The sequence below is a fragment of the Melospiza melodia genome, chromosome 5, assembly GCF_035770615.1.
Source record: "Melospiza melodia melodia isolate bMelMel2 chromosome 5, bMelMel2.pri, whole genome shotgun sequence".
In the NCBI taxonomy this organism is placed as follows: domain Eukaryota; kingdom Metazoa; phylum Chordata; class Aves; order Passeriformes; family Passerellidae; genus Melospiza; species Melospiza melodia.
The window spans coordinates 14199203-14222923 of NC_086198.1; the positions used below are offsets into that span (position 1 = coordinate 14199203).

Consider the following 23721-nt stretch of genomic DNA (forward strand, 5'->3'; position numbering starts at 1 on the left):
ACAGAAGGGCAACTCCTGCAAAATGAACATTCTTTTGTGGAAATTTTGACTTTAAGATGCTCCCTTTAAGATGCACTCTGATTTCTTTTTAGCAAAGGGCATTATGTGACTAAAATGTCCTGTAAAAGATTTAGAGCAGCCTAGGAGCTTAGTCTGTTGGCAAAGAATAAAAGGATGAATACACCTAAAGATCATGCAAATTTAAGAATGTATGAAGTACCTCATCCAAAGGCCAAATTCAATTCCAGTGTCTCGTCACTTTAACAGTGCCTAGTAATGGCCACAAGAAGAGGAGTTGTGTAGAGTTTGTACAGAACAGTGCCTCACTGGTATATATTTCTTGTGGTAGTGTGTATTTTAGTGCTCTACTACTTTAATTACTACACTATGGAATTGCACATGTGTAAATGCAATTTAATGGCAAATTAACTTATAATAACCTTTGATTTGGTTCAAAATAGATTCATTCCAGTAAGGATGCTGAAAAAATTTGTTTTATTAAAAATAGAACTGTTTCTTAACAGCTGCATCTTCAGAAATTTTAATTGCTTTATTTTTATTGCAATACAGGTTGAAAAGTAATGTTGAAATACCAACATTTATTTTTATGGGGGAAAAACCCCAAAACTTTGCTTAACTCCACGTATTATACACTGTTTAATATATAACAGATTGTATTAGGCATCAAAGTAAAATGGGGATGCACCCTTTCTAAAGCAAACAAGGCCCATATTTATGATGATTGATGATGTTTCCGTATGGTATTGTAGGAAAAAAATACTTTATTTTTAAACTACTTTTGGCATTTTCCTACAGCATGTAGTACATTTGCTAAACATATGAAGAGCTTCACATAAATAGATTTAAAACTAGGAGTGCTTTATTTTGGAACATTTTGAGGCCACTTCTTTTTTTAAACTGCAGTTTCTTCAATTACTGTCTTTTTGATCTGTCATATGATATTTGGAATGCTGCAAATCAGTGGAATATGTCTGAGACATTGGTTTAGCTCAGTAAGTTTTCACCTTTGAAGAATTTTGTTTGAGTTAAATCAAACAGGGAAAATTAGAGTTATTTGTGGGCATTTGCCTTCACTGAGATCTTCCCTAATGAGAAATTTATCATAAAGAATGCAGAAAATAGTATGTTGTCCTAGAAGCACACGCTGTAGTAAGTGTAAGGGTGCAGATTTTGGCCCTGAAAGAATGGTGTGTAGCAGAACAGCATGAAAAAATATCCATACTGCTAGGTCCTTATGTGTCTCTTTGTTTTTTCTTTTATGTATAAAAGTCAATAGAATCCAATATCTACAAAGAGAAATATTCCTACAAGCTACATGCCAAAAACTCAACCATGCAATAGTGGAATGTATGTGAGATTATTTGTGCATGAAATAATGCAAAGTATTGACAAAAATACTCTAGCCCACCCTCCTATGTCCTGATTAAGCCAATGACAACAGAAGAACCCACCAGAAGAGGCAAAGAGTGAACTTTCTTGGCATTATACAAATGATGTGGGCTGATTAAAAAAAAAGTGGTGAAAAGGAAAAAATTATGCCCATTTCTGTATAGGTGAATAGTGTGACATTTATTCACTAAAATTTAGATGATCGACCCTTTTCTTTGCTAGAGACTGCATGGGTCTCAGAGCACAGGATATATTTACTGTACTTTGTTCTCAGTTAACCTAAAGAAAAGAAGAAAGTGGCAGGTCACACCAAGGGAGCAGACAGCTGTGGTACAGTGTTAGAATGAACGTAGCAGGGAAGTGTGTGCAGCAGCAGAAAATCAGCCCATGTAAATGAAGGGCAGTATCTGGAATGTTTTGTAATGCTCTTAATACAAGAACAATAAATATATCTTCTTTAGCTTATAGCAGGCTTCATTCTGTCTCTGTCCTGATGTTTTTTCTACAGTACCTTCAAAGAAAGGTTTTAACCATCTCTGGTTACCATGGCAGTTGAGTTGTGTTACCAGGTTGTGCAGTGAGCTTTTTTTGGATCTAGAGGCTGGCAGCTTGATTGAAAAGGTCCTTGACTGAAAAGGTCCCTGACTAAATAGACATTTTCGAAAAACTTCGATAAGTAAGGGAGGAAAGGGAACCTGTTGAGAAGGTGTGGCAGGGCTGGAGCTGAGCAGATTATGGGGGGAGGTCTCTGCCTTTGTCTTTGAAAATACAGCACTTCACCAGGACAAAGTCCTGCCTGCTTACTGATGCAAGCTTTGATTTCTGGATGGACTCGTGCTTGTGTGAGAGTGTTTGCTTTGTACACAGTCAGACAGCAAACACACTCTGAGTTACTATTAGGTCAGGTGAAAGGAAATAAACCAGGGCAGAAACAAAGGAAATCTCCTTGTAACAGTGAATTCTATCTCTTCAGTTATCTGTTCTACTGAAAAAGTAGAATTTTCAGAAGGGGTTTTTGTGGTGTTGCTTGTTTGTTTGTGGTTTTTTAAGGGAATAATTATTTAAATATTTAACAAAACAAAATAGAGTTAGGAAGCACCTGATCTTCTAAACTGGCAAACTGTGGTCTCTAGGGATGTAAAATTTTGCATCCCTAATTACAAGACTTTGTTTAAAAAGCACTTGTGTAAAAGAAAACAGCCTAGATGATACAAAACCATTCTAGTGCTAAACTCATGCTTTCTTTTACTTGTGGGTGTTCTGTTTGTGACTAATGGGACTGCTGTAATTAGAAATTTGTATTTTATGTGTTGATGAATAGTTCTTAGCTCACTAAAACTCTCTGTAACCTATAGTATTTGAAACAGTAGCGTCATGCTTCTGGGGGAGCTGCAGTGTTAAAACTGCTTATGTTAGTTTATAGATCCAGGTACTGGATTGTTATGTGCATACTCCATGGCCAGACTTTCATGTGCTAAGCAAATTCTTGTGATTAAACACAGTATGTTTGTGTAGTATTGGTTGTAGACACTAAGTCCTTTTATAGCTATTTCTCTTTCTAAGAGGCAAATTATGAATTGAGCGCAAGAATTTTCTACAGAGGGGCTGGTGTTGAAAGCATCTGCAGTCCAGGGGTATGAGACCTGTAAAGTATAAATGTAGCTGGAAGATTGCTATAGGTTCAATCAGTTATTTACTACAAAAATATTCAAACAATGAATATTTTCAAACTGAAGAAGTCCTCTTCTTTGCTGAAATGCAAACCAGTATTAGAACCATTAAGTTAAGTTTTTAAAAGACTTTTCATGTGAGGTGAAGCTATGTGTATTACAGTAGATAGATTGTAAATGACAATTTAATTCCTTCCTTCCCCTGGCCTTTGTTAAACCAGCTATTCAGTGTATTTGGCAGTGTTGCTATGGTTACTATCAAGAATGCAGCTTCACTAAAAAAGGCGCATTTTAAGTACAGGTGAAATGCTAAAGCTGGAATCTGTATGCAGTGCCAAGATGACAGCATAGGCAATGAGTGGAACAAATTTAAATAGAAATGTCAAGCAGAAACACTATCATTGTTCCTTTAAAAAATGCTAATTTTAATGTTAATGCAAAATGCACACCTCCTAACTGCATTGGTCTTCTGGAGGATCACCCTATCTGTGCTCATATTGGAGTTTTTTCTGACATTTAAAAAGCAAAGTTGTGCACGCATCCCTGCACTGGGAAGCTGCTGAGTTAGGGTGGGTGCTCTGAGCAGATTAGTGGGTCAGCTCTGACCTGCACAGGAGTGAACAGCAGGTACAGTGGCCAGCTTTGAAGGTGAACTGGGGTGAGGAACCGTTTGGACCTTTTGACCATCTGCTTGTTGTCTGAACTGTGTCAGGTGATGCCAGCTGGCTCATCCTAGGTTATTTGCTGAAGAAATAGTGCCATCATTTCAAGTTTGTTAGGGTGTTTGGTTTCAAGGGCTTAGGTAAAATCACTGGTGACTGTTGATTTGATTCCTCTTGTCATGGTCTAAAGTTTTTTTATTTCATGAACAATTATATAATATTAGAAGCTATTTAAGTATGCACGCTTATGCAATCCAGACTTTGTTGCTGAAGTTAGTGCATCCTGATTTTTGTCTTTGCAGCACTTGACCAAATGTGGAAAACAGTTGGTTTACCTACAAATGCCTATAAATGTAGGGCTGATTTTTGTTTTGTTTATGGGAGAACCCTGTGCAAAGCAGATTTTCAAAGTGCTCAGATGGAGATGTGTGTGGAAATCCTGTTGGGTTTACCAGTATGATATTTTCCCATACAAAAAGTTATTTTGGTGAGTGAGCCTATTTTGGTGCTGGATACTGTGGTTAGATTAGGACTGAACACAGGATCATGAACATAATAAAAAAAGTACTTTAAAAAATCATTACATGTGTGTTCCTGTCTCCTGCCTTCAAATGTTGAGAAATGGCAGTTAACCCCCTCATGGAATAGGATGCACCTCCACAAAAATAAGAACAACAAAATCCCGTGAGAAATTTTGCCATTGCTAGAGGATGGGGGGTGGCAGAGTCCTTGTCCTTCATTGGTGCATTTGCACTTTCTTGGCAAATAGGCACAAAGTGAAGAGCAAGACTTCCTGGAAGATCCTGCCCTACCATGTACAGTGAGCGAGGAAGTATGAAGCAGGTGAAAGAGCTGGCAGTCATGATTTTGCCTTCAATAGTACTGTTTCTCCCCATACATTCAGTGCTCCAAACCATGGTAACGATTTCTGCTAGCCCCTGAGCAGAGATTGCTCTGCAGCAAAACATCTGTGAATTCCAGCATGGCTGTGCTGACCTGCCTTGGAGCAGAGCTGTTCCCAGACCACAACCTGCAGTGGCAGTTGCTGACATGCATCCAGCATTGCAGGTTCTGCCTGAAATCTGTATCCAGATCATATCCAGGCAGCAGGCAGTCTGTATGTCATGCTTTTGATTTATAAGGGTCGGGATCTGCAATCAGTTACGCTTATGAGGATCTAGTAAAAAAAATGAGATTGCCTAGGTGTGAATGAGGCTGGGTGTTAATGCTTCTTCCAGTGTGTAATTATAGGATTGTTCACCTGTGAAGCAGAATTGATTCCAGCTCTCTCTCATGCAGAATAAGGAATTAACTAGGGATAAAATCTTCAAAGCACTGCAGTGATATAAATAATAATTTGAAAAATGGAAATTAAATGTTTTTAAAGGCAGCAGATATTCATTTATATGGTGAGTCAAGCTGCAAGAAATGTGTCCCTTTTCTTGAAGTTGACCCAGTCTTTGTGGTCCCCTGTTGGGAGCTTTGGTAAAACATTCATTGCAGAGGAGCTGTCTCATTACTCCCTTTTCATTGTCAATTTTTATAGAAACTATTTTTCATAATGGAAGAACGTATTCTGTACTGCAGCAACCTGATTGTCTTTCAAGTTCTCTGAAGCCTTGAATTACAGGCTGCAAATGATTGTGGCAATAACAATAACAAAATTCCAATCTTAATTACAAAACTGGGAAGAAAGGAAAACCATGGTTCATGTTCAGCCAGTTACTCAATGAGAGATGCCTCTGTTGAGTTTTGCATACTGAACCTGTGACTTTGACAGTTCCTGCTCCTTGAAATTTCCTCCACATTTCTGCCTTTGCAGTGTAGTACTCAGGCACCTCCTGTACCGTGCTGCAGCAGATGGAATGTACCCAGCCAGCCTGCTCTCAGGTGTGCTGGCAACTGCTTTTGTTGTTGGTCCTGACTGTCCATTTCAGTCACAGTCTGCTGTTTTACCTATTCATACAGAAAGTGAAATCCCAGATGCTGCTTTCTTCTGCAGCTTCTTTCCCATCGTGTGGTGCCGTAATAGATCCTAATGAGGCATGCTCACCAACATATGGCTGAGCTATCTCAAATGTCTCTATAGATTATGTATCAGCAGATGCAAAGCTAATGCCCCGTCCTACAAATGCTGAAAGAAACAAAATGCACACAGTTAAAAGTCAAAATGGGTTATTAAATTTCTGCATACTACAGTTTTTGAGGTTGGAGGGAACCATATGGAAAACACATACTTTTTACTTGGATTCTGCCCTTCTTCTCATGGTGTCCCTAGTCCTGCAAAAGAGAGCTGAATTGGCAAGACATACTTGCCTGTTCCTCTTTTTCCCTATGACACAGCAAAAGAATGAAGAAGGAAAACAAAATATTTTATTAATTTTCTTTTTGCTTTCTGTGACTGAACTGGCATGGAGTGTGCTGCAATTTGTCTAGCTCAGCAGAGAAGGAGCTTTGATTCTGAAATATTTCTGTTCAACAGGTCTTCAGAGCTCCTGGAGTGGAGCTCTGTTTGCTCCACCCTTTGCTAAAGGATGTTCTGGAGTCTTTAGTTTCTGCTCTGAGAGTAAGATTTTCAGTTTGATGCTTTTCTGTAGAAGTTTTCCAGTTACCACATTACTCTTGAAGTATCTAAAATGAGAAGGACATATTTATATCCTTGTCAATAGAAAAATATCTGGTTGGAAAATTGGTAACATGCAGCCCATTTGATTGGTTTAAATTAATTGGGCAGAAATTAAGTTAAAAATCCATGTATACATGTTTATCCTCTGGAGAAATATAGTTATAGCTTTTTCCATCAAGCTATTATGGCTCAGATTACCTCAGGAAATACCAGAAGTCTATGTCCTTGAAGGACTACTTTGTTGAGCTGCTGAAGTAATCATAGAACTTAACCATCAGAAGAAAAAAAAATTTAAAAGCCAAAATAAGGTTGTTTCTCAGAATTGCATCAATTGCAATTCTAAATTGCATCTGATTAGTAAAGAAGCTGAATCAGTACTGAACCCTGAATCTATCTGTATGTATCACTGCTGAGCTTTTAGTGTGGTTTGTCACACTGGAATAAGCTTCCCTTTTGTTGGTGAAAAGTGTTTTCCCTTGATCCTGAAGACCCTTTTACTTCATTTTAAGCATGTCAAGACAGTTTATTATAGTGTCCTGGCAGTATATTTGGAAAGTATACTGCATGCACATTTGAGTATTTATAAGAATTTTATTTCTTTTCCATTATTCTGCTTAAAAATGGATTGTAGAAAATTCACCCTAAATTCTGAGAAGATATATTCTTATTGAATCATCCATTGATTCTCCTAAGGCACTTTGAGCAAACTCTAGTTTTACCCTGTCTAACGACTAAATGGCCAACTTGAATGGCAGATATCATCCCTACTAAACTTGTCTTGACAGCCAGGAAATTATAAAGGTAGCCCAAAGTTTAAAGGTTTGGTTTTACTGAACTGCCAGACCTTCTGTGTCTTCACCAGCTTCTACAAAAAAACTGGGTGATTTCTTAAAAATATCTATAGGTATGAAAAAGGTTGTCCCTGTTAGTTGAATTACTTGAGTTTACTGCAATTTTACTACTTAACACACTGTGATTCTAGCATTTAGTGTATATTTAGTTAGACACACTCCTTGCTAAGAAAAATTTTCTTGCATTTGGTAACCTTTCATCTTCATTTTCATGTTGAAAAATTTACTACACAAATAGATTATTCTGAGGAATGTACTTCCAAAGTGCTGTATTTTGGGACTGGACATTGTATTTTCTTTTCAAATAATTACTTAATCAGGTTCATATAAAATGTAATTGTTAGCAGCTTGCAAATTCAATGGACCTTAGAATTCACTATTAAGGGGTATTGTGTCAGAAAATTGTGATCAGACTGCAGGTGATTTCTTTCCAGATACTTTCCACAGAGCCCCTGCTCCTAAGATGTATATTTTGGAACTTTGACTCCTTTTGTGTGTATGTTTTATTTCATGACTAACTTAAGTAGAATGTCTCTACAGCGTGTTTGAAATAACATTAACTTTATCATTTGTAGAGATAAATTAATCTTCTGAAACAATACTTGTTTTCCACCCTGATGCATTTCCAAATTAGTATTGACTAGTAGTAGTAGTAAAATTTAGCACTGTTAAAGATTTAACTGAGTCTAAAATTAGATTTTCTAAAATGTTTCTAAATTACAATTATGGATACGGTGTTTTGAAACAGAACTTGCTGTCTTTCAGTGGCTCAGTGAACGGTAAAGATCACATAGTATGAAAAGAGCTTGGCTCTCAAAAGTTGAATTGGGAGTGCTGATTTTTTTCTACATGGTCTGACCTTCTCTTAGAGTAGCAATACATGTTGAAACTATTTTGACAACCTGCTGAATTTTATCTTGCATCTCTCTTAAGTGCTATTTTATTTCTGTGTACTCTCAGGAATTATTTACCTGACCTCAGCTCTTGGCCACCTGGCACATTCTGCATTCTTCCTGACTGTTTCTGCACGGGATGGGGGTGGCCTTCCCTCTGCCAGCAATGCAGCTGTCACAGTAAATGTCCTTCAGACTGTTTTGGCCCCTGCCATATTTGAGAGATCCTGGTATAGCTTTTCTGTTCCAGAAGATGCACCTGAAGACAGCGTGATTGGCACTGTAAAGGCCAGAGAGCCTCCAAGTAAGTCACGTTCTCAGTCAGAGATTATGTTGTATTTTTGTTGTGGCAATTAACTGGAAATAGCTGTAGATTATTTTTTTTTCCCATAAACCTCTGTGTTATTCATTCAGTTTGTCAAGCATTAAATAGAATTTATCTTTGGTATTTACAGCAACTGGTGTAATAGCTGATTTATCGGGATACTCTTTAGAACAGTTGGAGATTTCTGGTACTCTCCTTGGTGGTCCACAGAGATTGGCAATGGCCTCCATTTTCTTCCTGATGGATTTCTATAATTGTAAATGAGGAGATAGGAAGCATGCTGTGAAAGTTTAAGTAAGTGTGACGGACTTTAACTCAGGTTAAAGTGTTAGCCATTCAGGGCAAATTTCAGAGCAATACTTAAAATCAGAGAGTATTCAGGAGTTTTTGAGGATCTGCAGGAAGTGCTCCTGGCCACCCCTCAAAAAACCAAACCAGAACCAACCAACCAAACACGACCCCACATTGTCTCAAATGAAGTGAAGAAGTCCAGATGAATGTTTGCAGGACCTTTGGAAAATATATTTAATCCATCTGGTTTTGTTATCATTTCTAAATGGAAATGGATTAGCTCCTGACAGTCCTTGGTCATAAAGAGCCCTGTCCTGAGAGCTGTACATACTTGGTTCCTAGGCAGAGCAGTGGGACTTGTGAGTCCACATAACAGCCTGATGATGCATCTCTAAATGTAAGGTGCTAGATGGCAAGGTTTTGTACAAGCTTCATTAGTTAGGTCCTCCCATTTCTTTCTTTTGGGAAGAATTGCCCTCAGAGTGGAGATAGCACCCACTGCGTGGCCTTGATAGAAAGCCTGAATCTTTAGAGAGCTTGTTCTTAAGGTAGCATCTGATGGTCCCCCATGAACAGCAAGTTTATTAAAATACATTTTTTTTCAGGGAACTGCCACCTGTTTCGTTCCTTGCTGTAATGAATGCCTGTGTGTAGTGAAATTGCTCCCTCAAGACTAATTTATAGGTGTGTTTTTTCTGTATTTTAGATCAGGGAGAAACAAGAGGCTATTATGTGATTTTTCTCTATAGAGTTTTATAATACCAGTGTGATGAAAATCAAAGAGTGCAGAAGTGGACAAACTGTGTGGATTCATATTTTACTGAAGGGCTCCAGGGATGGGAAGAAGGAAGCATAAAAAGCCCAAGAATGTCAAACATCTGTGTAGCTTACATTTATTCCATTGAATTTAATAGCATGCATTCTCCCCAGATGTTCTTGCCATCACTTCCATTTTTTTTTTGGTTACACTTTTTGTTGCTGTTTCCATTTCTAGATTCTCTAGAAGTGGTTTCTTACAGAATTTGCTCCGGTGATCCGCATGGGAAGTTCTCTATCGACCCCCAGTTTGGCATTATCCGCACCAAGAAACAGCTTGACCATGAAGCTCAGTCTGTTGTGGTGCTCACTGTTCAATCTCAGCTGGGTGACTCCCCCATCTACAGCAGCACTCAAGTCAACATATCTGTGACAGACATCAATGACAACCCCCCTGTGTTTCTTTCCAAATCTGATAAGGTAACCATCTCACATACCCAGCCTCCTGGCACTGCTGTCTACATTGCTCATGCAGAAGACAAAGACAGTGGCCTAAATGGGGCAATCAAATACAGTATTGCAAACAAGCAGTCAGATGCATTTAGCATTGATCCAAGTCTTGGAGTGGTAAACCTTACCAGGAGAGTGGTGGCGGAAAAGCAGCAGGAATATACTCTACACATAGCGGCCGAAGACGGCGGGAGTCCTCCTCTGACTTCCTTGCTGATGTTGACAGTGGTTATTGAAGAGCAGAAGATGGGCCCTACTTTGGTCTTCCAAAGCTTGGTATATCAAGTAGAAGTCAGTGAAGCTACATCTCCAGGTGCCCAAATCCTTCAGGTTCAAGCCCACTCCCTTGATACACACAGTGATTCCTCCAATCTGACGTATTCCTTAGAGCCTAGCACTGATTCCGTTGCATTTGGAATCAGCTCTGATACTGGCTGGATTTATCTTCGGAAGCACTTGAACTATGAATGCGCACAGATGCTGAGTTTTAGAGCCTTGGTCAGCACGTCTGAGGATGCAAACCTTAGGCAAAATGCAAGTACATCTATAATAGTTAACGTCCTGGATGAAAATGATCATTCTCCCATGTTTTTGCGTGAGAGCTACTTCTTTGAAATTGAAGAAAATCCGATTCCCAGTGGTGTGGTTGGCACCATTAGAGCTGTTGACAAAGACTCAGGAAGAAATGGACAGCTTTCCTATTTCCTCTTGTCTGATGGAAAGTATTTCAAGATGAATTCCAACACAGGTAGCATTTTATGATTTGTAATCTGCCTAATATTACTTTTGGAAAGCAGCCTTCCCTAAGGGTATGGAAGTAAAGTATAAAGCTTCCAGAAACTGCTGTGGATCTTTTGGGTTGATATATGAATATTTTAACTCAGAGTGTCACAATTTGGGGAATGAAATAAACCCAATATATTTTCATGAAGAATGGACTGGCCCTTAGGAATTTTTTTTCATGAATTTTTTCAGGTCACTTGGTCATAAGTTTTGGTGTTTGGCTGAAACAAATTAAAAGAAGAAGTTTTAAGTTATAGCTTCAATAGTTCATATGAGAAAATTTTTTGCCTGTGATCAAGTAGAGTTGAAAAGTACAAATCAGCCATAAGTAACTACAAATGTACTTATGAAGTTAGACAAAGTGATTTAAAATATTTGTGAATGGTTCTGTAACTGACATCAAAACTGAGTTCATGTTGTACACAGCATCAAAGAAGTCAAATTGGCTAAGAGAAATTTTTCACAGCATAGGATGTACTCTGCAGTGAGTCCCAAATGCCTCAAGTAATAGGGGTTATGTCTACGCAGTATAACACCAGAGACCAGAGCATGGAGAGCCTAAAGGAAGGGAATTCTTCAAGGGATACAGGCACCGTAAATAATCCAGTTCCGCAAAATGCTATGTAGGAAGCGATGATCTGCTGTTTAAAATTCCTATTTCCAGATGTCCAGTCCCCATGGGGAGTGAAAAGGCTTTTCCAGAATTTCTCTGTATGAACCTCAAAATAAAAACAGCTTTTGAGTACACTTATGGAACTTTACAGGCAAACAGAATACTAGGAGTTAACCAAGAACGTTTTTAAAAACCGTGTGGTTACCTGTGTGATAAGCTTTGGTCAACCACAAATCTCTGGCTGTATTGGGTATGGCTAAGCAGACAGGGAGAATATTGGTCAGATTTATTTGCTAGGTTTACCAGAATGTATGGGAGACGTAAGTGTTTATGATTAATGCACATAATTAATAAAGGCCCCTTGTCAGCACTTAAACCCCTGTGCTCATGTCTTATCTGTCCTGGAGCGTGGTGAAGGCCAGATGGATTTCTTTGGAAGGTCAGCACTTTGGTTCATACTGTTTGATGCCTTTGCTCTGGGGCACACAGTGTACAGTAAAATGTGTCAATAGGGCACTGAAGTGCATATGCAAAACTGTGATTGACAGAATGTTTCTGCAGGATGGGGTTTGGAAAGCTGAGGTTTTCCTGTTGATGATCAGGTGTATCAGAGGGCACTTATCATTATTTCACATTAAATCATAATTGGACACACTAAGACGAGTGCTAGCACACAGTAAACACCTAACTCTATTTCTCCCCCTTTCTCTTTGGCCGTCAGGTGAAATAATAAACTGGGTGGCGCTGGACCACGAGGAGCAGGTGCACCATGAGCTGCGGGTGCTGGTGACGGACGCGGGGCGGCCCCAGCGCAGTGCCACGGCTGCTGTGCACATCGCCGTGCGCGACCGCAATGACCACGCGCCGCGCTTCCCACAGGGGGCACTGCACCGACAGGTGGGGCGGGGCACAGCACCGCGCTTCCCGCAGGGGGCGCTGTGCTGGCAGGTGGGGCAGGGAACAGCACCGCGCTTCCCACAGGGGGCGCTGTGCTGACAGGTGGGGCAGGGCACTGTGCAGCGCCACCCCGCGGCCGCACTGCGCACTGCGGTCCTCCCAAACCGGGGCGCTGCACACTGCCAGATCTAAAGGGTTGCATGAGCCTAACTCTGTTCACGTGTGCACTGGAATCCCTTTTGGTTTCTGATCTCTGAGTTTGCCATAGTAAAGATGTTCGAGTTAGTGTTCTATGCAGACTGTGACAGAGGGTTGCTGGAACTCTGTTGTTTAACTATCTCCTGAAATGCTCATTGCACACTCTAAATATTACTGAAATGGAAAGTAGTGCAGCATCTAAACTCTTGTGTTATGGCAAGGGATTTGTTTTAAGATTACTTTATCCGTGTATAATTTCAAATCATATATGAACTGCTTGGTGACAGGTTTTGGAAGGGCAGCCATCGGGGACACTTGTTGCCACCATCTTTGCAAAAGACTTTGATTCTGGAAACAACAGTGTTGTCTTATATTCAATAGAATCAGGTAAGAATTTCAAGGGTTAATTAATACAAAAAGGTACATTAAAATAACTAGCATTTTAGAAAAGCCATGTATCATACAAGATTTTATGTTTATTTTGTGTCAGGTAGAATAAAGCTGCCTTTGTAAATAGGAATCAGCACCACCATGTGTCTTACAAAGTATTTAAGGAAGTGTAAGCAGCTGCGTTTCCTCCCTTTGCTCTCTGCCCCATCTTTCATGTGGTTTGGTTGCTTCTGTGGTTGGCCAGAAAGTGTTCAAGCAGCTCTCAGAAAAGACTAGGACCGTGATCTTTTATTGTACAGTTTAGTATTTCAGTCAGTTTAACATCTTAAAGGAAAAATGAACTCCCTTTTCCCATGACCATTTGAAAATTTTCCTGCTAAAATAACAGTTTGTGACGATCTGAGACGGGGATCAGAGGGATCAGCAGATAATCTGGACAAACAATGAGGTTTGTGGTTTTTAGTTTGGGTTTCACCCTTTGTTCAACAGTGTGTTAACCTGACATAGCCTGGCCCCTTAAAAACACTTCCCTTTAGTTTTCCCCATAATTCCTGCATGTGATAGTTCACTTCTGGGGTAAGTGGTAGGATCCAGTTTTGTTTGCAGTGAAATTAATAACAGAGCAGTCCCAAGTTAGAACATGAGTGGGACTGGGACATTAATACTCTAGGAGACATAGATGTGATGTCTGGATTTGCTGCATACCACTTGCTATGCTTCCATAAATGTGAGAACTCCATCTATAACCAGGAAGGAAAACAGGTCTGTTCCTCCTGCTTTCCTTCACTATTGCTTCAAAACAGTAAGAGTTCCCAGGAACAGGACTATTTCTTTTTTGTTTGATTTCTGTTCTATTCTACCAGTTTTATGTGATCGATACTTTTTAAGCTTGGGATTCGTAATCTATGGTAATTTGCATGTAGATCTTACAGTTTCATCAGAGCAAAAAAACATCATTCCCTTAATTTGAATAGAAATGACTGCCTATTCCAGAGGGAATTGGATGGTATCTTAGACTTCTGCATAGTGAGTAAGAATATTTTGCACAAAAAAAGTTCCCCCTTGTGAAAAGGGGATGAGCAGTGTGCAACCCTTTGTTTGAAGAGTGATGGCCAGGCAATAGTAAGTGTTTTTCAGGGGTCTCTGCCTGTTCATGTATCTAACTATATCCCCTTCCTTCAAACAGCACAATGGATTTTCTTACTGGCTTCACTGTAGAGCCCCCAGAGGGGAGTAAGTAAGAGTTCAAATTATAAAAATTACTAGCAACACAAAGTATGACTGGTCTTGCAAAAGCTGTCTCTGGAAAGAACAAAAACATAAAAACAGCAGCAAACACACCCCATCTCCCCCCATTTCAAATGCAAAACACCACTAAAAATCCCTCCCAGCCTTGGAACTAGATTTTTTTCTGATAAACAAATCCAGAAACAGCTGAGCTTCTCTGATACTAATTTTTGTTGTTGTTAGTTGGCTCACAACCTTTAACATCTGGTCTTCTGTTTCATGGTGAAGTTTTTGCCTGGTTTATATTTAAAATAGTATATTCTTATTCTGGGACACTGTTCAGCACTTAAATACGAAGAAGAAACATGATCTGATTTACAGCCATGTTTGTTAAACAGAGAGACAGCAGGTTAATTGGAGAACTCCATGCAGACCAGTGCTCTCTTCTTCAGTCATGGGGCTGACGCAACATGGAGAGCTGCGAGTGTCAGTGTCAGCTGTTAAGCTTGTACATGTTGCTGGGTAACTTTTAATGTTCTTGAGATCTTAAAGAAATTTCAAGATAGGAGCAATATATATTGAGCTATGTAGAAATGTTAATGATAAATGCCAACAAAATACCTGAGGGCAAATCTGTGAAAGAACTATGAGGTTTACGCACCAGTTAAATTTTAGGTTAGAGGGAAGTGTTTCCTTCAAAATGCCCCTTCCTCTTCCTAGAAAATCAAAGCAAACCATGCTTTAAAAATGTATATATGTCAAAGTGGATGGTCATATGACCCTTCTTCCACTTCTGTGTTATCACTAACTTGGAGTTAATCCCAGCTGTGTGTATTCTTTATTCCTTAGTGATGCTGGCAGTCAGAAAGTTAGTTGCCTGGTCTTCTTTATGACTGTCAATAGGATATAGTATAGCATTTATAACAGAAATTAGTGTGTGTTTATAGGACATCTGGAACTACTGCCTTGTGTGTTGAGTCTAGCATTGACAGAGGCTTCTACAGTTATATTTGGAGCAATTATGTGAATGCAACATTAGCCCTTGACTACACAAGTGCCAAGAGAGGCCTAGTTACACTGCTAACATGCACAAATTGGCAAGTGCTGTCTGTGTGTCTGTGAAGAAGTCCTTGTTCTCCAGAATGACTTGCAAGCAGCGTGCAGGGAGCATTCACAGACTTACAGAGGGCTACATTTCTGCACAAGCCCTCATCATTTTCAGGTTCTTTGGGCGCCATGGCCTTGCCTTCCTCTTTTCTGTTAAAGGAAACAACTTGTCCATGATCTCAAAGGAGAAGGACATGGTCCGGGCACTAAGTATTTTAACGCCTAGGAAAGAAATAGTTGTTCAGGAAATTAGGTAAAAATACATATAGCTAACTATGACTGTGTGCTGAGGTCACTAATCTCTGAGAAATCTTTAGTGTTATTTTCTGTCTGCTTTCTGGGCCATTTTGCCTAAATGCCAGTTTCTGTAAGGCCTGAATGTTCAGCCAGCCAAAATTCACAGTAACGCATTGCTTGGTATTTCTCAGGGCACCATTGGTTTTTTCTTATTGGTTCTAAACTACAATTTCTCTGAACATCTTTGAGACCACAGAGCTGAAAGAGTGTCTGAGTTTTGGAGAACCTCATGTAAATGAAATTCTGGCCAACAGTTGGACAAGGCAGAGGTGAAAAATTTAATTGTAAAAATATATATATTTATTGGCAGGTTACTTTTGCAAGCTCAAGAAGAGGCTGGAGCCATTGGAGTCTAGTTTTTGAGTCAATTTTCTTCTGTTCCATGCTTCATCTGCTCTTTCCACTTTCCTTATTTCTTATCCATTTCTCGTATACTTCCTTCATTTTCCCCTCAGATGCAAAAGGACATATTTAGAATGTTTGATATAAGCAGCAGTTGTCTAATTCAGGTAACTTATGGAGATGAGAGCTAAGGAAATATTTGTGGAAGTGCAGCAAGCATGAGCTTTTAGACCAAGGACTGACATGCTGTGTAGGTGTTAAACTTTTTTCCCAGTGTAAAAGTTTTTTCTGAATTTCAATCAAATGGCTACACTTGGAATATTAAATAAAAGTGTTTTAAAAATATATTGACAAAAATACCAAAAAACCAGACATGAGGCATTTCAGTTTTGACTGTCTTTATAATGTGTAATCAGATAAAAAAATGAAAACATGAAATACTTAAAAAATGGAAGTCCCAAGGGGTTTTTCTTCTATACGGTGTCTCTTTCCAACATTTTCAGACTTTTTACCACCAAAATATGCACAAAACTATTTCATGCAATATCTGATTTTTAGTGTAACTCTAAATGTAGGTTTTAGCAAAATACTGAAAATATATGCATGCAATTCACATTGTGTTCTGTTTCTCATATCTCCTATGACTTTTGCCTAGCTGGGATTTTGTGTCATTAAACATTATATGGAGCAAAGTAGCAGATCTATGACTGTAGACATCTTGTTGGGACCTACACCAAGAAAGTAAACCAAAAGTTATTTATGAAAAGAGTGATATAGCATTAATATTTTGAAACTACCATGAAAAATGAAAAATGCAAGACTGTCTCATTCAATATAATTGTCTTTATATATTGTTTCCTTTTCTTGGCAATTTCCGTGTTAATGTTCCAGACAGCAAGACTCAACTCGGAATGGGCTGATGGAGAATTAGAAAGCTATATTCATGCAAAAATAGCAGAACAATGTTGAAAAAACTCCTATTTATTGGTTGTGAAAACCCAGTTTTCCAATTTGTTTGCTAAATGTTTTTTTTTTCTTCAAATGTTACAGGTGCAAATATTTTACAGTTCCAGATGATATAATTGGATACAAAAGTGAACATCTATATGTGCAGTTAACTAATTTGAGTGTGCAGATTTGGAGAACGTAAACAGCTTCATGCTCACTTAGGTGTCTATGGAAATATAGCTATGTGTGTTTTGTGTGCTACATCTGCACTGAATTTATTTTTCCACCGTTGCTTACGTAGTAGTGGCTGTTATGCTGCAGGACTTTATTTAACCTGCTAGCGCACCTTACTGAAAATTCACATAACAGAAAGCTGTTTGGATAGTATTCTAAGAGAGAAGTACTTACAACAGTTGTGATTTTCTCAGTTTCTGGTGATGTATACAGAGTAGTAGATATTTCCCACTAAAATTTGAAAGTAATTTGTATTCTGTTTCTTGAACATGGGGGAGCTATGTATCAGTCTCTTTTCCCAAGGGAGGTTTAGATTGGAAAAATTTCTTTACTTAATTGTTTACCAAGCATTGGAGCAGGCTTCCTAGGGAGGTAGTGAAGTCATCATCCCCAAAGGTATTTAAAATACATGTAGGCATGGTACTTAGGGACATGGTTTTGGGAATTTGGCAGTATTGGGTTAAAGGTTCCACTTGATGATCTTAAGGATCTTTTCTTCAACTTAAATGATTCTCTAATTCTAAGTCAAGAAGAGCTATTTATTAATCTGTGGTAAAATTATTCTTTGCAACTCTCAAATAAATGATGTGGCTGCAAGAAATAACTTCAATTAAAAGCCACTTATTATTAGAGTGTCACCAGTCCTTGGTGAAAGATATGAGCATAATTTCCAATATTCACATGTTGCTCTGCAACAGCTTGCTGTAAGATTGTGGCTATCCCCATCTGGCTGCTGGTACAGAGCACAGGGAGGGCAGGTGGCATGGCTGCCGTCACGGCGTATCATAGGGGTCAACAGTGCTCTTTGCAGGCCCTGTAATCTGTGAGTCACAGGAAATACTTTACCCTTTGTGCCAGTTTGGAGACTAAGACTTAATTCTTTCTCTGGCCCTGTCTGCCAAGATTAGAAAGAGGAGGACCAGTCCTGGGCTGTCTGTCACCCTCCTGATGCACACACCACTGGCGTGAGTAAAGTTGGTACAAAACTGGGCAGTTGCTTTAGTACTCTATGGAGTTTCTCTCCATATTTTTCTAAATCCACATTAAATGGTTTATAATAAGTAAGTACTCAATGAAGGAAGAGGAGGTGAACCAAAAAAGCCAGAGAGATCCAAATGAGTGCTGCAAGTTCCTATCCTCTGGGTCCTGCTCTTTTTCACTGTTCATTACAATGTTCAGTACGATGGAGGCAAGCTGTTACTGATTTTCAATAACACATGTCCATTTTTACCCCACAGAAGAGGATATAGGATACTTCCAGATTGATGCTGTCAGTGGAGAGTTAAGAACAACCCGGCCTCTGTCACATGCTGAGAGATCTGACTACAGAATGATGGTGATAGCCAAGGACCAGGGGATGCCTTCGCTTCAAGGCCATGCTGCTGTTTACATCCAGGTACTTATTTACCTTGTGCAGATAGAGCAATTATGTTAAATGCTTAGTTTCTTTGAAGAAAAAAAAATTGGAAGAAGGTTGGGAAATAGAAAAAAGGAAGAAGCTCAAAATTGTAAGCACCTTGTCTCATGGTAATTTTCTTTAGCTGTTTTTCTGTTGAGGGAGGAAATGAGAGGGCACATCATTTTGATTTGTTAAGAATGCACAGCAGCATTCGGGATCATCTTGAAGACAGATGATGCTTGTGCTTTAGGACATCATTGGAAACACTGGGAAATAGGAGGAAAATATCCAGGTAGGCAGAGAGAAAAATATCAAGTGGGACTGAAAGTGGGGAAGAGAGTAGATTTGTTCCCTTCACTAAGTTGCTCTCTTTTCTAAATTCTGTCTCTAGAACCTTGTATAAGGCTATATTATTTCTTTGTGGTGATTTATAGGGGGCAGGCTCCTCATGGGAGTGTGAAATACAGCATGTGCTCATTCCATAGCCAGCCACCTGCTGTTCATTGAGCCACAGTGGGGCTGCTTTGTCCAGGCTGCCTGTGCACTGCTCTGTCAGAGGCTGAATGTTATTGAGGCTGCTATTTTCAAGTCACCCTAAAGATGGTTAATTTTGGATAGCTTGTAGCTTCAGTCCGGGCAAGGCAAATGCTGTTCCTACAATTAGAGAGTTAAAGGACTCCTCTCCCTGAGCAACGGGAGAAACACCGGGTGATGAACTGATTGTAAACCCCGTTCCCTGTCTCCCTGCACCCCTGGAGGAGGAGGGAGGGATGGAGAGAAGGTGTATATTTTAAGCTCTTATTGTACTTCTCATCCTGCTCTGATTTTGTTAGCAATAAGTTTAGTTAATATCTCTATTTCTAGTCTGTTTTGGCTGTGATGGTATTTGCTGAGTGACCTCTCCTGGTCCTTATCTCTGCTCATGAACTTTCATTATGTTTCCTGTCCCCTGTCCAGTGGCAGAGAGGAGTGAAAAAGCAGCTTTGCTGGTACCTGGCATCCAGCCAGGGTCAGCCCACTACACATTACAATATTAATAATAACAGTGGGAAAATATTGCAATCCTTGTGTTTTGCTTGCAGGTGATCCCACTTCCCAACGGGAGATCTGGCTTCTTTCAGAACTTCAAGCACTTTGTCGTACCTGAAAATTTTAAACCTGCACAAGTGTTGGATTCTCTGAAGGCATTGAGTAACCATCTAGCACTTAACAGGAAACTGCATTTCAGTATTGCTAAAGATGATAATGTTCATTTTGAAGTAGACAGCTTAACAGGAGACCTTTATCTTTCCAAGGAGCTCGACTATGAAACAAATTCACACTTTCTTTTGCAAGTTATTATAAAGGATTATAATAATCCTCCACAAAATAGCACAGTCTTCCTAAGTATTGATGTGGAAGATAAAAATGATCATTCTCCACATTTTCAAGATGACTTTGTAGTGATTGGCATAGAAGAAAATGTACCTGTTGGCACTCTAGTTTACACATTCAATGCAAAGGATGGAGATGGCGGTTTTCTGAACAGCAAAATAGAGTATTCCTTAGAAATAAGTAACACAGGTGAAAATCCATTTCTTATTCACCCTTTGTATGGCACCTTGACCACAGCTTCTCCACTGGACAGGGAGATTACTCGTTCTGTGATCTTGACGGTGTTTGCAGAAGATCAGGCAATAAACCTGACTGATCGTCGGCTGGATTCCCTGGCTGTCAAAATTGTTATTTTAGATATCAATGACAACAGTCCCAGTTTTACGTCTTCACCTCTTTCCTATGTCATGGAGGATGTGGAGATGGGCTTCCTTGTACACCACATAGTTGCAAAGGATCCTGATGAGGGAACAAATGGACAGGTTACTTATCACATTCTTTCAGGCAATGAAAACAAAGCATTTGTACTGGATAAAATCACAGGTACGTGACTTCTCTTCTCTGGGGTTCCTTGTGTTGTGATTCTCACAGTAACATTTGGGAGTCCATACCATACAACAGTGAAATACCACATTAGTGTGCCACTCTGCCCAGGTGACTTAATTGTCCTCAGGGGTAATTGCCTTGAGCAGAGCAGTGCAGAGCACAGTTGTCAAGCACTGTGAGACTCAGCTCAAAAATTTTGGCGTAACACTGTTACTGTCTTGTGTAGGTGTACTGGGGCATCTTCCAATGGTGTATTGAGGAAGGTGGAAAGAAAATGCAGCAGTGAAATACTTCGTTCTGATTTTGGCATGATGCATACTTAAAGCATGTGCACACATGTATGTTACAATATATGCACATGTAGAAAGGCAAAGTTAAGATCAGAGAGTCTGCATTATACTGTGGATGGAATATATTCAGTGGAGGCTCAAAGTGCTGATGAATTTCATTCTTCAGCTCTCTGTAATTCTCTGCTTTCTAACTATTATACTATGCTCTCACAAATGCTAATATCACTTTAATTTTTGTAATATTTTCTGGTTCTCATTCTGATTTTGAATCTATTAGGTGATGCAGCTTGCACTGGTTTGTGGAGCTCCTAACTGCATAACTTACGTGCAAAAGAAAACAAATATTTAAGTTAAATATAGCTTAAAAGTTAAGCCCAAAGTTAAATAAAAAGTGATCTCTGAACTTATTGAATTTTCCATGAATCCCAGTTTCCCCGGATATCAAAGGCAGTATTTCTGGGCCAATTAGCACTGTAGAGGGAATCAAAGGTAATGAATGACTGCAAGTCCAGAAGCCTTGCAGTAGTGGCATAGTGATGCTACATTGGAGCTGTGAGTGCTGGAACAGCTAGGATCCTAACCTGGAGCAGGATACTTTTTTAAAACCTTTTCTTCTTTAAACTAGGACTCTTAACTACAGCCCAGTTTCTAGATCGCGAGGTTCAGGAGCGCTACAGTTTGACAGTCATGGCTCTTGATGACGGCAGCCCAGCTCTCTCTGCCACACAAGTTCTAACCATCATTGTTCTTGATGTGAATGATGAGGCCCCGGGATTCCTGGAGCAACTTTATGAGACTGCAGTTCCTGAAAACCGAGATCCAGGGGAGTTTGTCATAAGAGTGGAGGCTGTGGACCGAGATGCAGGTAATTTGTGTCCTCCTGCTCGTAATTTACAGACCAATCGAATCTTGATGCCTTGTGTGTCCAGCTGCTGTGCTTTTCCCAAGGTAATGTATGTCTTTTGAGTTTCCAAATATGAGTTTTGGTTCAGACTCTAAATCTTCAGTTAGAGCTTGGAGCTATTCTGACTTGCGCTTTTGGGTAGCTTCAGCTCTGATGGATATATTAAATGTAAAATGTGTTCTTGTGTGACACAGCATATTGTAGATTTCACATGAAGAAAGACAATGTTCTCTGGTTATAAATCAGCAAACAGTATTCAACTCAAAGTTAATATCTGAACATTTTGTCGCTCTCAATCTGGGCATTTTGGATAGTTTTAAAGCAGTTAGTCTAGAGTCCTGGTTTTGTAACAGAGCCTGCAAATGTGCGCTTATCTTTTCTGACCAGAGAGGGGCACTGTCATCCAAGATTTTCAAGCTACTTGAGCTGTGAAGGGATAGTGGAAACTGCTCCGGGTTTTAAAGAGTCTTTTTACATGCTATAGAGTGTTAATGCATTACATTTCAAAAGTACACAGAATGGAGAAATAAGATATGGGGATGGTTCATCTCCTCAGTGAATCACATGTAAGGACTAAACCTGAGAGAGTCTGCTAAGCAATGAAAAATTCCCTCCAGTTCTTCAACTACCTGCTCTTTTGAACTGTCTAAAATGCACAGCATATGATGTTAGTTAGTCCGTGTGCTGGAGCACTTATACAAGGTCTATTTGATAAATAATAAAATATGGAAAGAGAGTTAAATATTACAATACTGCCATCTTTGCCCCAAAAGTAGTCTCAGCTCTGTGAATGACCTAATTTTTACTGTGGGTTCACTTTCTGTACTTTCTTTAGAATTGTGTCAGATTGTGCTATCTTAAAAACAGATAATGGAAATTGTTAGCAAAACAATCTTATGTATTCAGTTAGACTGGTAATTTTAATGTAGAATACATATTGATTACAAAAGGCTGATGTGGGCTCAGTAGAGGTATTATATAAAAAAGGCATTTACCCACAAGTATGTAAAATATTTAGAAATTAGGAATGTGTAGGTATCCCTGTCTGTTATGATCTCCAAAACAGCTGAGCTGTACTGTAGTCTGTCTCTGTATCTCACTTTTCAAATATTTTCTTTCTTTTGTGTATCACAAAAAAGGTGATACTTGAAGAAAGATTCTAAGATAAAGGAGGCAACTGAGAATTTGCTTGAATTCTTCTCCCTCCTTCTCCATCCCTTGTATTTTTTTCACATCTTGTGGGAAATACAGCAGAAAGGAACTTTCCAGAGCAGTTAGTGGGAGGGAGTCAGGGTGGCTTGGCAGTGTGGAGAGGAAGGGCATTCCAAGTGTACTGGGTGGCACAGTGTGTGCCTGCCTGTGCAGACACTTTGGGCTTGGAGCACTGTTGTGGCTGATTGTTCCTTCCTGCTAGTTTTTTGAAGTACATTTTCCAGTAACCACAGTCCTTCTGTTGGGTCTTTTTCTTACATTTGCATGATTTGGCCCCATGTCGTGGGTGTGTCATACTATTGTTTTGTTTCAAATTAATATTGAAGTGATGTTCCGAATGTAAGAAAATTTGATTCGTATAGGAGTCATATAAATATAATGCTACTCAATTTTCTTAAATTTTTGGAACACAGTTTTGGAATAAAATGACTCCTGTCATGGTGTCCCTTTTTTTTGTTTTTCCATACTCTGAATTGCAGTTCACATCCCATTAATATTTGCATAGTCTCAGTGCAGAGCTTTCTCCCGTCACACTTTTTTGTTCTCTTTGTATGTTCCCTGAGTGACCACTGGGAGGAACCAGTCATTATCAACTTTTTTTCTTTTCCTTTCTTCTTCATTCTCTGTGACTGGAAGGGGGTCTTTTTTTGAGGAAATCACAAGTAAAACTTCTGACTTTGGAATGGTTTTCTTTCACATGAATATCCCTGAAAACTTTTGTTCAGCTACCTCCCCTCTGGAAATTACAACACCTGCATTTGCTGCATTTCTATGTTGCCTTAATTTGGGAGCCTTTAGGGATCCTGCCATGCCCTCATCCCTACCCAGCTGACATCTGAACGCTCAACATCAGGAAATGGAAGTGCAAAAGATAATAACATTTGAAAATATGCATGTTGGAAAAATACACATGGCAAAGCAAAGATACCAGCAGCATATTTAAGATAGGTCAGGGTTTTTTCTTGA

The 23721-nt window shown here is 39.4% G+C and overlaps 1 protein-coding gene across 1 annotated transcript in view; it reads left to right on the forward strand.

Moving 5' to 3' along the window:
- DCHS2 (dachsous cadherin-related 2) overlaps positions 1 to 23721 on the forward strand; it is a 104069-nt gene that overhangs the window by 54585 nt on the left and 25763 nt on the right. The window contains exons 4-10 of the mRNA XM_063157974.1: positions 8180 to 8416; positions 9723 to 10742; positions 12112 to 12287; positions 12773 to 12872; positions 18269 to 18426; positions 19512 to 20346; positions 21265 to 21504. Of these exons, the coding sequence (XP_063014044.1) occupies positions 8180 to 8416; positions 9723 to 10742; positions 12112 to 12287; positions 12773 to 12872; positions 18269 to 18426; positions 19512 to 20346; positions 21265 to 21504 (2766 nt within the window). The remainder of the gene's footprint in view (positions 1 to 8179; positions 8417 to 9722; positions 10743 to 12111; positions 12288 to 12772; positions 12873 to 18268; positions 18427 to 19511; positions 20347 to 21264; positions 21505 to 23721) is intronic.